Genomic DNA, 17,679 nt, shown 5'->3' on the forward strand with positions numbered 1-17,679 from the left:
TTCCTTTACTTAACATCAGGAATCAGGTCAGTTAGAACTGTCCTTTATATGCTATGGTTGATACTTAATCTAAAGGATGGCACTTGTAAGATATTTTAAAACATATGTTGTCCATGGAATTTTCCATGAAAAAATAATCTTGGAAACTTTTTCATAGTTTTTGGCCTAAATAAAGTTCTCAGATGTATCATTAATACAACCTGGTGCCTCTGAATCAAATTCTACACAGAATGCTCAACATGTATCAGGAAAATCCACTGAGATACTACAGTAATGAATGTAAAAAGATTGGCTTTCAAGTACTGAATTGCTACAAATTGCTATTTGTATTTGAACTATGCAGATAACAAAGGTGGCCATAGGTATGCTATTTGTTCAGTATTACCAGCTAGCTCAGTCTGCACTTGTTCAGTATCACTTAATAAAATGTATGAGGCTTGCTGATGAAAGTTAAAGTTCATTCAGGGCTGAAGGTATGGTTCAGCATTTAAGGCATCTGCCTGCAAAGCCCAAGGACCCAGGTTTGATTCCCTAGTACCCATGTAAAGCTTGATGCACAAAGTAGCACATGCATCCTGGAGTTTGTTTGCAGTGGCTGGAAGCCCTGGCACTCACTTGCTTGCTCTCTTGCTCTCTCTCTCTCTCTCACTCTCTCTCTCTCTCTCTTTCTCTCTCTCCCCTTGCAAATAAATAAATAAATAAAATATTTTTTTCTTTTTTTTTTTTGGTTTTTCGAGGTAGGGTCTCACTCTGGTCCAGGCTGACCTGGAATTAACTCTGTCATCTCAGGGTGACCTTGAACTCATGGCAATCCTCCTACCTCTGCCTCCCGAGTGCTGGGATTAAAGGCATGCGCCACCACACCCGGCTCAAATAAATTATTTTTAAGTGCATGTAATGATGATTTTCTGTGTCCATCTCAGAATTTGACATTGTCCCACCTTGCTCCTGCTGGGAGACCAGCTCATGAACCTCACTGGCAATGTGGCAATTAACACCTTCCTCTAACTGATGCTGTCAAACACAGGGATCCTGTTTTTCACAGTAGGAAATCCATGTTAAAACTCAAAACCAGTGCCATATGTTTATGTGTTTTGATTGTTTTTGAGAAACAATGAGAATACATACCTTCATCTAAAAGAATTTTTATATTTTAGGGTTTACCATGGTAACTAACATTAAAAATGGCATGTCTTAGTTATTGGATAGAGTTAACACTAAGAATTGATAGCAAAAGTGGACAAGAATTAGAGACAAGATGTGAAAACAAGGCAGAATCTAAAATGGGGAATGGAGGGAGGGTCAAGTAAAAAAGTAATAAACAGAGGCAAATAAGCAAATGAGGAATGCCTAGGGATGTTGGCTTTGTCCCAGAACTTGTGTGCTCTGGTCAGGAATAGGAGTGCTGTTCACAAATAAAGCTAAGGCTTGAAATGGAGAGATTTTCACAACACCCTGTGCTCCCAACCAGAGGTGGGTTCGCCCTTAAAGATATTTTAAAATATGTAGACAGAAAGTTTGGATTTTATGAAATCACACCTCTTTCCAGAAGCTTCAAGAACCAAAGTCAAGCATTCAGATCACATAGATCCTTCTCTGAGAAAAGTAAATCACCTAAATCTGCACTGGATTTGAAGATCCATTTGACATACATTTCTACTGTCTGTGCAGCCATCAAAGGTGGAGTCAATTCAGGAAGCAACTATGCCAGATAGATGGAAAAAAAGTTATCAACTGAATAAGCAGAATTATAAACATATAAGTGGGGCTGGAGAGTAGCTTAGCTGTTAAGACTCTTGCCTATGAAGCTTAAGGATCCAGGTTAGATACCCTAGTACCCATGTAAGCCAGATGCAAAAGGTGGTGCATGTGTCTGGAGTTTTTTTGCAGTGACTGGACACTCTGGCATGCCCTTTCTCTCTTTCTGCCTCTCTCTCTTTCAAAATAAATAAATAAATGAATAAAATTATATATATTGTAGAATGCTAGTATAGTATGCTCAAGACTTTGGGTTTGTTCTTCAGCACTGTAAAAAAAAAATGTTTGTAAAGTGATTTTAAGAGATAAACTCTGAAAGACCAACAGTGAGGACACTAGAATACAGAGGGAGAGCAGGCTGAGGGATGTTACAGTGGATATAATCCTCTCCCATTGGGAAACCATGGTTCTGCTCAGCAGAGGAGGTATGCTTTTATGCTGTGCCTGCATAATATGATTGCTTTAGGTCTTGTACAGGTTTTTAGGGCTCCATAAAAGTATACTGTAAGGAAACTGAAAACATGTTTAAAACAGTAGGGGCTGGGCTGGAGATATGGCTTATTGGTTAAGCGCTTGCCTGTGAAGCCTAAAGACCCTGGTTCGAGGCTCGATTCCCCAGGACCCATGTTAGCCAGATGCACAAGGGGGCTCATGCATCTGGAGTTCATTTGCAGTGCCTGTAGGCCCTGGCACGCCCATTCCTCTCTGTCTCTCTCTGCCTCTTTCTCACTCTGTCTGTTGCTCTCAAATAAATAAATAAAAATAAACAAATTTTTTTTAAAAAGAAGCAGTAGGGGCTATACTAGGTTAAATCATGCAAAAGTACATTTGGGAGATGGCTCAGCAGTTAAAGGCACTTGGTTGCAAAACCTGTCAGTTGGGGTTCACTTCCCCAGTACCAAAGTCAAGCTAGATGCACAAAGCAGAGTTTGTCTGCAGCAGTAGAAGTCCTAGCATGGCCATTCTCTCTCTCTCTCTTGCTCTCAAATAAATAAATAAACATTAAACAATTTAAAGTAAAATAAAATATTTTAAAAATCTTAGGGTGAAAAAGAGAAACTCATTATTGTTCTGACATCTTGAAAAGTAAGAGAATTAGAAATTTTCAGGTTTCTTTTAAATCTATCATTTGAAATATATTTCTCCATCCCCTTTTCCCAAGCTGACTGCAGGCTTTCATAGCCTCTGTCTCTTCTCTAACTTTTGTAGAATGAACTTTATAGCTTAAACATACAAATGAGAACATGTGATATTTGTCAGTTATACTACCTTCTTGATTGTGTGTATATGGCGCTGGACCTCATCATGAAAGGCAAGTTCTCTTACCATTAAGCTACACCCTAAGCCTCCATCACAGTCCCTTCACACCTCACCAACCTCACCATGGCAACCTGTTTGGGGGCCACTGTTTTCAGCCTTATACATACTTCCAATCTCTTCTCCACTTTGCAGTAAGAGTATCTGTACAAAGTGACAAGTTTCCTCATTGATCTTCTTTGATATTTAATGTCTTGGCCACAGTGACTATTAGCATCTGATTCCTTGCTACTTCCATAGTTTTGACAACGAATGTTTTGCTGCATTTTATTCACTACCCAGTCTGAAAACTTTAGTTCTGGAACTTGGCCATACTCTATCCCTCCTCCAACCTTTACACACATTGTTCCTTCTTAGTGAACTGTGACCAGCTCCATCCTATCCAGTCTTTCTTTGCTCAGGCAATTCCCATTATTTGGTATAGGTCTCAACTTCTCTTATTTGAAGACTTCTCTAACAGGAATCTGTGTTCAATGGACTTCCTTTGTGATTCTGTTCCCTTCATCAAGAACCACTAACACAATACTGTGAGTGCCTGCCTACTTGCCAGTCTAGTTTCATGCAAAGAAAGTAGGAACCCAACAAATCATTAGTGAATTATTAAAGAGCAGGTTTGGAAGGTGGGGGCTCAACATATCATTAATTAGTGAATTAATATCAGATGGTCTTTTAGGGCTGTCACATGGTAGGTCAACATGAAAGTAACCACCTGTAAGAAGTTGTAACAGCTCTAGAATGACCCAGCCACACTAGACCCCATAGAAGGCAGCATGTGGAAAGCAGTTTAGGTGTAACCCTATCCATTACACCTTTCCTTGGGTTTACAAGAATCCTAGAATTGAAGGAAAGTAGAATTGACTAGCTATGATAATGACCAAGTCCACTGGATAGAATATGAAATAAGACAGCTTTTGCCAATAATACAAATCTTAATTTCACAGCCTGTCTTTAGATCTGGCATTGACAATGAGAGTCATAAAGCCCCTCTGTGCTGGCTATGCACTGGAGTCTGGTAAGAGCTGAAAATTTTTTTCCTACACTATACTCACAGATATATATGCAGATCTGGGTATATATGCTTAGAAAATGAACCACAAAGGCAGTCAAAGCTGACATCATTTCTAAGAGTAATGTTTCAGAAAGGGAAAAATAAAACCATATCTTTTACTAACAAAATGCTCTATATATAGCTAAATCAAAACTATAATTTCATCTTCAGTGTTTGGGATATAATTAATCTCTCCTGTTTTACATATTTATGTCAACACAGCTTGTCACTGAAAAAACATATTATGCATATAATTTGAGTGCATTATTTTCATGGCTATATCCCATGGCATTATGATCCTCCTGTTAACACTTGAAATTACCTTGGCTATGACTGTGATTTAGGGATTTCTCTGAGTAAGGATTTCAGGATCACAAATACTACACACACTTATTTATTCCAAGTTCATAAGAAAGAAAGGCTTAAAACTTAAGTTAGTAATAAATACATTGTTAAAACAATGGGACTATCATTAAATATTATTCAACTTATAATATCCCTGACCAAACACCTCATTGGCAATGAGGTATTTTGGTTTAAGTAATAGTATAGGGCTTCTCTCAAATGGTTAGTCAAACGGGCAGATTCTTTAGTAGTAGCTGGTAAGTACTAATCACAATTAAGAATACAAGGAGAAAACCAACAATTGGCTTATAGAAGAGCAGACCTACAATCACAAGCTGCTTTAGTGATTGCTTTTGCTGCATTCTTCTGAATATCAGGAACTGAAGAGTTTTCTGCAAACCAGAGGAGTTTTTTAAGCCCGCCTGTCTGTTGCATCAGTACCACTGTATCCATGTCTTCAAGGCAATTAGCTATCACAAAGAGTGCTTCTATGTGAAGGTCATTCATTTCCTAGTCATAAAAATAAACACAATTAATAGTTCTGTTAAAAGAAAATTACTCTTCTCAAATTTTATTGCAAGAGTAAGATTGATCAGAATTTAATGTGATTAATTTTTTTGTAACAGAGACCAAGGGAAAGTTTTGCTTATCAAAGTCAAGCCGCCTAGACATATTCCTAATTTTTCTCTCATTTGCTCTTACTCTAAAATGCTTTATGGATTAAAAAATAACACTGTAGAGGACTTCCGGTTAAGATGGTGGCGTAGGTACCACGCCAAAGCAGCTTAGGGGGGAAAAAGATAAAAAAAACTCAGCAAAATACACACTTTTACTAAAAAGTGAGGTGTATAGGAAATTAAAGCGGCAGCAGAGAAGTAGAAGAGTTATAGAGCATCCAGAGCCTGCACAGGTGGGAAAAGTGGCTCTGGCAGCTCGGCCAACCACCGCGGCTGCGGCGCAGCAGAAAACCGCCAGGCTCAGCTCGAGCCGCAGGAAAAGCCAGGTGCGGGATTTTCCCCTCACGCCGGCACTCTCCGCAACTCGGGAAACATGAGGGGAGAGCAGCAGCGAGCAGCGGAGGAGCAGACCGCGAGGTAGAAGAACACGTGGAACAGCGAGACAACCAGAGCAGCTGCGGCTCCCTCCCTTCCCCCACCGCCTGAACCCAGCTCCAACGAACAGAGCAGCGGCCCGGGACCCGGCCACACCAACTAGGGCTGACAACAGGACCCAAGTAGGATCAGAGTTCGGGAGCAACATCAGCGGCTCCAGACCCGGTACCAGCGGCCCAAGCAGCAGCAGACCTAGGAGTGGCAGCAGCGGCAGGTCCCGCAGCAGCAGCTTCAGGGGGAGCAGCGGCAGTGGACACAGCAGCAGCAGCTTCAGCAGCAGTGGTGGCTCCAGCAGTGGCAGCTACAGCAGCAGCAGAGGCAGCAGCAGCGGCTCAGTTTGCCCCGTAGGAAAAGCAAGTGCCCAGCTCCAGAAAACAGAACAGCAGCCCGACGACCCAGGCAGCAACTTGACTGAGACCAAAATCACCCAAGGTAACTGGGATTGCACCGGGGAAGGGTCTCGCTTGGTCACAAGCTGACTTGGATCCCTCAACAGACCAGAAATCTAAACCTCTTTGTTGATACAGGATCTGGTCATTATAATAACTACTCTTGCATACATACTCGGGGCTTTTTTTGATTGAATGTGTACAATGTTTAGTTAACTTTTAGAACCTACCTGTATTTTATTCCACTCAGCTTGCTTGAATACTCCTATAGCAGGGAAACTCAACCCCTAAGAACATCTTTATAGATACTCTGAGAGTCTTAAGAGCCACACCTAACACCTTAAGGTCCTACCCTGAAAATATATTACATCAAATCAATTGATACAGCTAAGAATACACAGCTAGCTAGAAAATCCAAGCATTAACTTACTCCAAGATGCAAACATATATACATTATAACACAAGAAACACTAAAAAGGAAGATGATATAAATCCACCTAAAAGTATTAATGCATCAGAAATGTCCTCCAGTGAGAAAGAGTTAGAGGAAATGCCTGAGAAAGAGTTCAAAAGAATAATTATAAATATGTTCAAAGAGGTCAAAGAACACATGAAAACATTCAAAGAAGAAATCAAACAGGAAATCAAAGAGGAAATCAAAGGAATCAAAGAAGAGGAAGGACACCAATTTAATGAAATAAAGAAGGCAATACAAGACATAAATAGGGAAATAGAAATAATAAAGAAAAACCAGTCAGAATTACTAGCAATGAAGAACACAGTTAATGAAATAAAAAACTCTGTAGAAAATCTCACCAGTAGGATGGATGAGAGAGAGGACAGAATATCTAAGCTAGAAGACCAGGTGGCAGACCTAATGCAGTCCAACAAAGACAGACAAACTTATAGAAAAGTACGAGTGGGAATTTCAAGGTGTTCGGGACACTATGAAAAGATCCAATATAAGAATTCAGGGCATAGTAGAAGGACAAGAACTCCACTCCAGAGGCATAGTAGGCATCTTCAACAAAATGATAGAGGAAAATTTCCCCCAAATTGGGAAAGAGGTACAGATTCAGGAAGCCTTTAGAACCCCAGCCAGACAAAACCATATTATAATCAAACTTCCAAACACACACACCAAAGAAAAAATATTGAAAGCAGTTAGAGAGAAAAATCAAGTTACCTACAAAAGCAAGCCCATCAGGATTACAGCAGATTATTCCATGCAAACTTTTAAAGCCAGAAGAGCTTGGAGTGATATATTCCAATTTCTGAAAGATAACAACTGTCAACCAAGGTTACTTTATCCTGCAAAGTTATCCATTCAAATAGATGGAGAAATAAAGACATTCCATGACAAAAGCAGGTTAAAGGAGTATTTGAAGACAAAACCAGCTATACAGAAAATACTTGATAGAATCCTCCATGCTGAACAAAAGGAAAAGCACACATACAAGGAAGCTAGAAAAAACAAGCTATACTCAAATACCAGTTAACAGAAGAGAGTACAGGTAGAACCAGAAACACACACACACAAAAAAATCGCAAACATACATACACACCTTTCAATAATATCTATTAATATCAACGGTCTCAATGCCCCAACGGAAAGACATAGATTTGCAGACTGGGTTAAAAAGCAGGATCATACAATTTGTTGTCTCCAAGAAACTCACCTTTCTACAAAGGATAGACATTATCTTAGGGTGAAAGGTTGGAAGACGGTGTTTCAAGCAAATGGGCCTAGAAAACAAGAAGGGGTTGCTATCCTAATATCAGACAGGGTAGACTTTAGTCCGACATTAGTCAAGAAAGATAAGGAAGGTCACTTTATATTGATTAAGGGCACACTCCAACAGGAGGACATTACAATCCTAAACATATATGCACCTAACATGGGGGCTCCCAAATTCGTCAAACAAACACTATTAGAACTAAGGTCACAGATAACACCAAACACAGTGGTGGTGGGTGACTTTAACACCCCACTCTCATCAATTGACAGGTCATCCAGGGAAAGAATAAACAGAGAGGCATCTGCACTAAATGAGGTCATTGAAGGAATGGACCTAACAGATATATACAGGACATTTCATCCAAAGGCTGCAGAATATACATTCTTTTCAGCAGCACATGGAACATTCTCTAAAATAGACCATATATTAGGACACAAAGCAAATCTTAACAAATTCAGGAAAATTGAAATAATTCCTTGCATTCTATCTGACCACTATGGAATTAAACTAGAAATCAGTAGCAAGAAAGGCTATAGAGCATACACAAAATCATGGAAACTAAACAATGCACTACTAAATGATGAGTGGGTCAATGAAGAAATCAAAAAGGAAATCAAAAAATTTATAGAGTCAAATGATAATGAGAACACAACATACCCAAACTTCTGGGACATATTGAAGGCAGTTCTAAGAGGTAAATTTATAGCCTTAAGTGCCTATATTAACAAATTAGAAAGGTCGCAAGTAAACGACCTAATGCTTCGCCTTAAAGCCTTGGGAAAAGAAGAACAAGGCAAACCAAAAATCAGTAGACGGGAAGAAATAATAAAGATTAGGGCAGAAATTAATGAAATAGAAACAAAAAGAACAATCCAAAGAATTAATGAAACCAAGAGTTGGTTCTTTGAAAGGATAAACAAGATTGATAAACCCTTAGCAAATCTGACCAAAAGAAAGAGAGAAGAGACACAAATTAATAAAATCAGAGATGAACAAGGTAACATCACAACAGATTCCAGAGAAATTCAAAAAATCATAGGGACATACTATAAAAGCATATACTCGACAAAGTATGAAAATCTGAAAGAAATGGATGATTTCCTTGATCTATATGACCTACCTAAAATGAATCAAAATGAGATTAATCACTTAAATATACCTATAACAAACATGGAGATCCGAATGGTTATCAATAATCTCCCAACTAAAAAAAGCCCAGGCCCGGACGGATTTACTGCTGAATTTTACCAGACTTTTAAGGAAGAGCTAACACCATTGCTTCTTAAGCTTTTCCAGGAAATAGAAAAAGAAGGAATTCTACCAAACTCCTTCTATGAGGCCAGCATCACCCTGATACCAAAACCAGGCAAAGATAGAACAAAAAAGGAAAAATACAGACCAATCTCCCTCATGAACATAGATGCAAAAATTCTCAACTAAATATTGGCAAACAGAATACAAGAGTATATCAAAAAGATCATTCACCCTGACCAAGTAGGCTTTATCCCAGAGATGCAGGGATGGTTCAACATACGCAAATCTATAAATGTAATACATTACATAAACGGGTTGAAGGACAAAAATCACATGATCATCTCATTAGATGCAGAGAAAGCATTTGACAAAATCCAACATCCCTTCATGATAAAAGTCCTACAGAGACTGGGAATAGAAGGAACATATCTCAATATAATAAAGGCTATTTATGACAAGCCTACAGCCAACATATTACTAAATGGGGAAAAACTGGTAGCTTTTCCACTAAAATCAGGAACAAGACAAGGGTGTCCACTGTCCCCACTTTTATTTAATATAGTTTTGGAAGTCTTAGCCATAGCAATAAGGCAAGAGACACACATAAAAGGGATACAAATTGGAAAGGAAGAAATCAAGTTATCATTATTTGCAGATGACATGATTCTATACATAAAGGACCATAAAGACTCTACTAGCAAGCTGTTAGAGCTCATCAAAACCTACAGCAATGTAGCAGGATACAAAATAAATACACAGAAATCAGTAGCCTTCATATATGCTAACAACAAACACACAGAGGATGAAATCAGAGAATCGCTCCCATTCACAATTGCATCAAAAAAAATAAAATACCTTGGAATAAACCTAGCCAAGGAAGTAAAGAATCTCTACAATGAGAACTTTAAAACACTCAAGTGAGAAATTGCAGAAGACACTAGAAAGTGGAGAAACATCCCTTGTTCCTGGATTGGAAGAATCAATATTGTGAAAATGGCAATCTTACCTAAAGCAATCTACACATTTAATGCAATCCCTATCAAACTTCCAAAGGCTTTCTTCATGGAAATAGAAAAAACAATCCAAAAATTCATTTGGAATCACAAAAACCTCAAATATCTAAAATAATACTGAGCAACACAAAAGAGCCTGGTGGTATCACCATACCTGATTTTAACCTATACTACAGTAACAAAAACAGCATGGTACTGGCACAAAAACAGACATGTAGATCAGTGGACAGAATAGAGGACCCAGATGTAAGCCCAAGTAGCTATAGCCACCTGATATTCGATAAAAATGCCAAAAATACTCATTGGAGAAGAGACAGCCTCTTCAGCAAATGGTGTTTTGAAAACTGGATAAATATCTGCAGAAGGATGAAAATAGATTCTTCTCTCTCGCCATGCACAAGAATTAAGTCCAAATGGATTAAAGACCTTAACATCAGACCGGAAACTTTGAAACTGCTAGAGGAAAAAGTAGGGGAAACCCTTCAACATATTGGTCTTGGCAAAGACTTTCTGAATACAACCCCAATTGCTCAGGCAATAAAACCACAGATTAACCACTGGGACCTAATGAAATTACAAAGATTTTGCACCGCAAAGGACACAGTGAAAAAAGCAAAGAGGCAACCTACAGAATGGGAAAAAATCTTCGCCAGCTATATATCTGATAGAGGATTAATATCTAGGATATATAAAGAACTCAAAAAGTTAAATAATAAGGAATCAAAAAAGCCAATCAAAAAATGGGCTATGGAGCTAAATAGAGAGTTCTCAAAGGAAGAAATACGAATGGCATATAAGCATCTAAAAAAATGTTCTACGTCACTAGTCATCAGGGAAATGCAGATGAAAACTACATTGAGATTCCATCTCACTGCTGTCAGATTGGCCACCATCATGAAAACAAATGATCATAAATGTTGGCGGGGATGTGGAAAAAAAGGAACCCTTCTGCAGGGAATGCAATCTGGTCCAGCCATTGTGGAAAACAGTGTGGAGGTTCCTAAAACAGCTAGAGATTGATCTACCATATGACCCAGCTATAGCACTCCTAGGCATATATCCAAAGGACTCATCTCATTTCCTTAGAAGTACATGCTCAACCATGTTTATTGCTGCTCAATTTATAATAGCTGGGAAATGGTACCAGCCTAGATGTCCCTCAACTGATGAGTGGATAATGAAGATGTGGTATATTATACAATGGAGTTCTACTCAGCGGTAAAAAAAAAAATGAAGTTATGAAATTTGCAGAAAAATGGATGGACCTGGAAAGTATTATATTAAGTCAGGTAACCCAGGCCCAGAAAGCCAAGCGCCACATGTTCTCTCTCATATGTGGATCCTAGCTACAGATGACTGGGCTTCTGTGTGAGAATGAAAATACTTAGTAGCAGAGGCCAGTAAGTTGAAAAGGAGACATAAATGGTGGAGAAAGGAAGGGAGGAGGATACTTAATAGGTTGATATTGTATATATGTAATTACAATGATTGTAATGGGGAGGTAATATGATGGAGAATGGAATTTCAAATGGGAAAGTGTGGGGATGGGGAGGGAGGGAATTACCATGGGATATATTGTATAATTATGGAAAATGTTAATAAAAATTAAAAAAAAATAACACTGTAAAGGAAGCTTACAGTAATGGTAGCCAAGGGAAATTGCTTATCTTCCACCAAACACAAATCTTCCACGGAACACAAATATAAAAATATTTTTTTTAGCAGTACTGGAACTGGAACCTATAAACCCAGAGCCTTGTCCATGTTAGAAAAGCACTTTATGATTTCCGGTTAAGATGGTGGCGTAGGTACCACGCCAAAGCAGTCTGGGGGGAAAAAAGACCAAAAAAACCCAGCAAAATACACACTTTTACTAAAAAGTGAGGTGTATAGGAAATTGAAGCGGCAGTGGAGAAGTAGAAGAGATCCACAGCATACAGAGCCCGCACAGGCCGGCAAATGTGGCCCCGGCAGCTCTGCCAACCGCGGTGGCAGTGCACCAGAAAACCACCAGACTCGGCTCCAGCCACAGGAAAAGCCAGGTGCGGGGATTTTCCGCTCACAGGGGCGCTCTCCGCAACTCATGAAACATGAAGGGAGAGCGGCAGTGAGCAACAGAGGAGCAGACCACGAGGTAGAAGAACACGTGCAACAGCGAGAGAACCAGAGCAGCTGCGGCTCCCTCCCCTCCCCCACCACCTGAGCCCAGCTCCAGCGAACAGAGCAGCGGTCCCAGGACCTAGCTACACCAACTTGGGCCGACAGTGGGACCCAAGCAGGAGCAGAGACCAGTAGCAATGTCAGCGCCTCCAGCACCGGTAACAGAGGCCCCAAGAGCAGTAGATCCAGTAGAGGCAACAGGGGCAGACCAAGCAGCAGCAGCTTCAGTGGCAGCAGTGGCTCCAGAGGTGGCAGCTATAGCAGCAGTAGCAGCAGAGGCAGCAGCAGCAGTGGACCCAGCAGCAGCACTTCAGCTGCTGACAGACCCAGCAGAGGCACCTTAGCAGCTGCAGTTCCAGCAGCAGGGGTGCCGATCTGCAGGACCACAGTTTCCAGCCTCAGATTGCCCCACAAAAAAAAAGCTAGTGCCCAGCTACAGAAATCAGAACAGCAGCCCAACAACCAGGCAGCAACTTGACTGAGACCAAAATCATCCAAAGTAACTGGGATTGCACCAGGGAAGGGTCTCACTTGGTCGCAAACTGACTTGGATCCCTCAACAGACCAGAAATCTTAACCTCTTTGTTGATAGAAGATCTGGTCGTTATAATAACTACTCTTGCATACATACTTGGGGCTATTTTCGATTGAATGGGTAGTGTTTAGTTAAATTTTAGAATCTACCTGTATTTTATTCCACTCAGCCTATTTGAATACTCCCATAACAGGGAAACTCAAGCCCTAGGAACACCTTTGTAGATACTCTGAGAGTCTTAAGATCCACACCTAACACCTGAAGATCCTACCCTGAAAATATATAACATCAAATCAATTGATACAGCTAAGAATACACAGCTAGCTAGAAAATCCAAGCATTAACTTAATCCAAGATGCAAACATATATACATTATAACACAAGAAGCACTAAAAACCAAGATGATAAAAATCCACCTAAAAGTATTAATGCATCAGAAATGTCCTCCAGTGAGAACGAGTTAGAGGAAATGCCTGAAAAAGAGTTCAAAAGAATGATTATAAATATGTTCAAAGAGGTCAAAGAACAAACCAAAAGAATCAAAAGAATTCCACTCCAAAGGCATAGTAGGCGTCTTCAACAAAATCATAGAAGAAAATTTCCCGCAAACTGGGAAAGAGGTGCCAATGCAGATACAGGAAGCCTTTAGAACCCCAGCCAGACAAAACCATATTATAATCAAACTTCCAAACACACACACCAAAGAAAAAATATTGAAAGCAATTAGAGAGAAAAATCAAGTTACCTACAAAAGCAAGCCCATCAGGATTACAGCAGATTATTCAACACAAACTTTTAAAGCCAGAAGGTCTTTGAGTGATATATTCCAAGTTCTGAAAGATAACAACTGTCAACCAAGGTTACTTTATCCTGCAAAGTTATCCATTCAAATAGATGGAGAAATAAGGACATTCCATGACAAAAGCAGGTTAAAGGAGTATTTGAAGACAAAACCAGCTCTACAGAAAATACTTGATAGAATCCTCCATGCTGAAAAAAAGGAAAAGCCCACATATAAGGAACCTGGAAAAAACAAGCAATACTCAAATACTAGTTAACAGAAGAGAGCACAGGTAGAACCAGAAACACAAAAAAAAGAGGCAAACATAAATATACACCTTTCAATAATATCTTTCAAAATCAACGGCTTCAATGCCCCAACGAAAGGACATAGGTTTGCAGCTATCCTACAATTTGTTGTCTCCAAGAAACACACTTTTCTACACAGGATAGACATTATCTTAGAGTGAAAGGTTGGAAGACGGTGGTTCAAGCAAATGGGCCTAGAAAACAAGAAGGAGTTGCTATTCTAATATCTGACAAGGTAGAGTTTAGTCCAATGTCAGGCAAGAAAGATAAAGAAGGTCACTTTATATTGATTAAGGGCACACTCCAACAGGAGGACATTACAATCCTAAACATATATGCACCTAACATGGGGCGCCCCAAACTCATCAAACAAACAAACACTATTAGAACTAAGGTCACAGATAACACCAAACACAGTGGTGGTGGGTGACTTTAACACCTGACTCTCACCAATTGACAGGTCATCTTGGGAAAAAACAAACAGAGAGGCATCTGCACTAAATGACGTCATAGAAGGAATGGACAAAACAGATACATACAGGTCATTTCATCCAAATGCTGCAGAATATACATTCTTTTCAGCAGCATGTGGAAAATTCTCTAAAATAGACCATATATTAGGACACAAAGCAAATCTTAAAAATTCAGGAAAATTGAAATAATTCCTTGCATTCTATCTGACCACAATGGAATTAAACTACAAATCAGTAGCAAGAAAGGCTATAGAGCATACACAAAATCATGGAAACTAAACAATACACTACTAAATGATGAATGGATCAAAGAAGAAATCAAGAAGGAAATCAAAACATTATAGAGTCAAATATAATGAGAACATAACATATCAAAATCTCTGGGACACAATGAAGGCAGTTCTAAGAGGTAAATTTATAGCCTTAAGTGCATATATTAAGAAATTAGAAAGGTCGCAAGTAAATGTCCTAATGCTTCACCTTAAAGCCTTGGAAAAAGAAGAACAAGGCAAACCAAATATTAGTAGGCGGGAAGAAATAATAAAGATTAGGGCAGAAATTAATGAAATAGAAACAAACAAACAAAAAAAAAAAACAAAAACAATCCAAAGAATTAATGAAACCAAGAGTTGGTTCTTTGAAAGGATAAATAATATTGATAATCCCTTAGCAAATCTGACCAAAAGAAACAGAAGAGACACAAATTAATAAAATCAGAGATGAAAAAGATAACATCACAAAAGATTCCAGAGAAATTCAAAAAATCATAGGGACATACTATAAAAACATATACTTCACAAAATATGAAAATCTGAAAGAAATGGATACTTTCCTTGATTTATATAACCTACCTTAATTAAATCAAAATGAGATTAATCACTTAAATAGACCTATAACAAACATGGAGATCCGAACAGTTATCAATAATCTACAAAAAACCCAGGCCCAGATATATTCACTGCTGAATTTTAGCAGACCTTTAAGAAAGAGCTTACACCATTGCTTCTTAAGCTTTTTGAGGAATTAAAAAAAGAAGGAATCCTACCATACTCCTTCTATGATACCAAAACCAGGCAAGGATAGAACAAAAAAAGAAAATTAAAGACCAATCTCCCTCATGAACATAGATGCAAAAATTCTCAACAAAATATTGGCACACAGATACAAGAGTATATCAAAAAGATCGTTCACCCTGACAAAGTAGGCTTTATCCCAGAGATGCAGGGATGGTTCAATATACGCACATCTATAAATGTTATACATTATATAAACGGGTTGAAGGACAAAAGTCACATGATCATCTCATTGGACGCAGAGAAAGCATTTGACAAAATCCAACATCCCTTCATGATAAAAGTCCTACAGAGACTGGGAATAGAAGGAACATATCTCAATATAATAAAAGCTATTTATAACAAGCCTCCAGCCAACATATTTCTAAAAGGTGAAAAACTGGAAGCTTTTCCACTAAAATCAGGAACAAGAGAAGGGTGTCCACTGTCCCCACTTTTATTTAATATAGTTTTGAAAGTCTTAGCCATAGCAATAAGGCAAGAGACACACATAAAAGGGATACAAATTGGAAAGGAAGAGATCAAGTTATCATTATTTGCAGATGACATGATTCTATACATAAAAGACCCTAAAGAATCTACTAGCAAACTGTTAGAGCTGTTCAAAACCTTACAGCCATGTAGCAGGATACAAAATAAATACACAGAAATCAGTAGCCTTCATATATGCTAACAACAAACACACAGAGGATGAAATCAGAGAATCGCTCCCATTCACAATTGCATCAAAAAAAATAAAGTACCTTGGGATAAACCTAACCAAGGAAGTAAAGAATCTCTACAATGAGAACTTTAAAACACTCAAGCGAGAAATTGCACAAGACAGCAGAAAGTGGAGAAACATCCCCTGTTCCTGGATTGGAAGAATCAATATTGTGAAAATGGCAATCTTACCTAAAGCAATCTACACATTTAATGCAATCCCTATCAAAATTTCAAAAGCATTCTTCATGGAAAAAGAAAAAACAATCCAAAAATTCTTTTGGAATTGCAAAAAACCTCGAATATCTAAAATAATATTGAGCAACAAAAATAAGGCTGGTGGTATCACCATAACTGATTTTAACCTATACTACAGAGTCATGGTAACAAAAACATCGTGGTACTGGCACAAAAACAGACATGTTGATCAGTGGAACAGAATACAGTAGCCAGATGTAAGCCCAAGTAGCTATAGCCACCTGATATTCGATAAAAATGCCAAAAATACTCATTGGAGAAAAGACAGCTTCTTCAGCAAATGGTGTTGGGAAAACTGGATATATATCTACAGAAGGATGAAAATAGTTTCTTCTCTCTCACCATGCACAAGAATTAAGTCCAAATGGATTAAAGACCTGAACATCAGACCTGAAACTCTGAAACTGCTAGAGGAAAAAGTAGGGGAATCCCTCCAACATATTGGTCTTGGCAAAGACTTTCTGAATACAACCCCAATTTCTCAGTCAATAAAACCATAGATTAATCACTGGGACCTCATGAAATTATACAGATTTTGCACTGCAAAGGACACAGTGAAAAAAGCAACGAGGCAACCTACAGAATGGGAAAAAAAATCTTCGCCAGCTATATATCTGATAGAGGAGTAATATCTAGGATATACAAAGAACTCAAAAAGTTAAATAATAAGGAATCAAACAAGCCAATCAAAAAATGGGCTATGGTGCTAAGTAGAGCATTCTCAAAGGAAGAAATACGAATGGCATATAAGCATCTAAAACAATGTTCTGCATCACTAGTCATCAGGGAAGTGCAGATTAAAACTATATTGAGATTCCATCTCTCTCCTGTCAGATTGGCCACCATTATGAAAACAAATGCTCATAAATGTTGGCAGGGATGTGGAAAAAGAGGAACCCTTCTACACTGCTAGTGAGAATGCAATCTGGTCCAGCCATTGTGGAAATCAGTGTGGAGGTTCCAAAAACAGCTAAAGATTGATCTACCATAAGACCCAGCTATAGCACACCTAGGCATATATCCGAAGGAATCATCTCATTTCCTTAAAAGTATGTGCTCAACATGTTTATTGCTGCTCAATTTATAATAGCTGGGAATTGGAACCAGCCTAGATGTCACTCAACTGATGAGTGGATAATGAAGATGTGGCACATTTTTACAATGGAGTTCTACTCAGCGGTAAAGAAAAATGAAGTTATGAAATTTGCAGAGAAATGGATTGACCTGGAAAAGATGATACTAAGCGAGGTAACCCAGGCCCGGAAAGCCAAGCGCCACATGTTCTCTCTCATATGTGGATCCTAGCTACAGATGACTGGGCTTCTGCATGAGAATGAAAATACTTATTAGCAGAGGCCAGTAAGTTAAAAAGGAGACATAAAGGGAAGAGAAAGGAAGGTTGGGGGTACTTAAT

The 17,679-nt window shown here is 38.7% G+C and overlaps 1 protein-coding gene across 3 annotated transcripts in view; it reads right to left on the minus strand.

The window, feature by feature from the left end:
• The window catches only part of Armc3 (armadillo repeat containing 3), a 158,224-nt gene that overhangs the window by 70,973 nt on the left and 69,572 nt on the right, over window positions 1-17,679 (minus strand). For all 3 annotated transcript variants that reach the window (XM_012951147.2, XM_045135161.1, XM_045135160.1), the window contains one exon: window positions 4,795-4,978. In XM_012951147.2, the coding sequence (XP_012806601.2) occupies window positions 4,795-4,978 (184 nt within the window). The remainder of the gene's footprint in view (window positions 1-4,794; window positions 4,979-17,679) is intronic.

Source organism: Jaculus jaculus, chromosome 15, assembly GCF_020740685.1.
Source record: "Jaculus jaculus isolate mJacJac1 chromosome 15, mJacJac1.mat.Y.cur, whole genome shotgun sequence".
NCBI classification, from domain to species: domain Eukaryota; kingdom Metazoa; phylum Chordata; class Mammalia; order Rodentia; family Dipodidae; genus Jaculus; species Jaculus jaculus.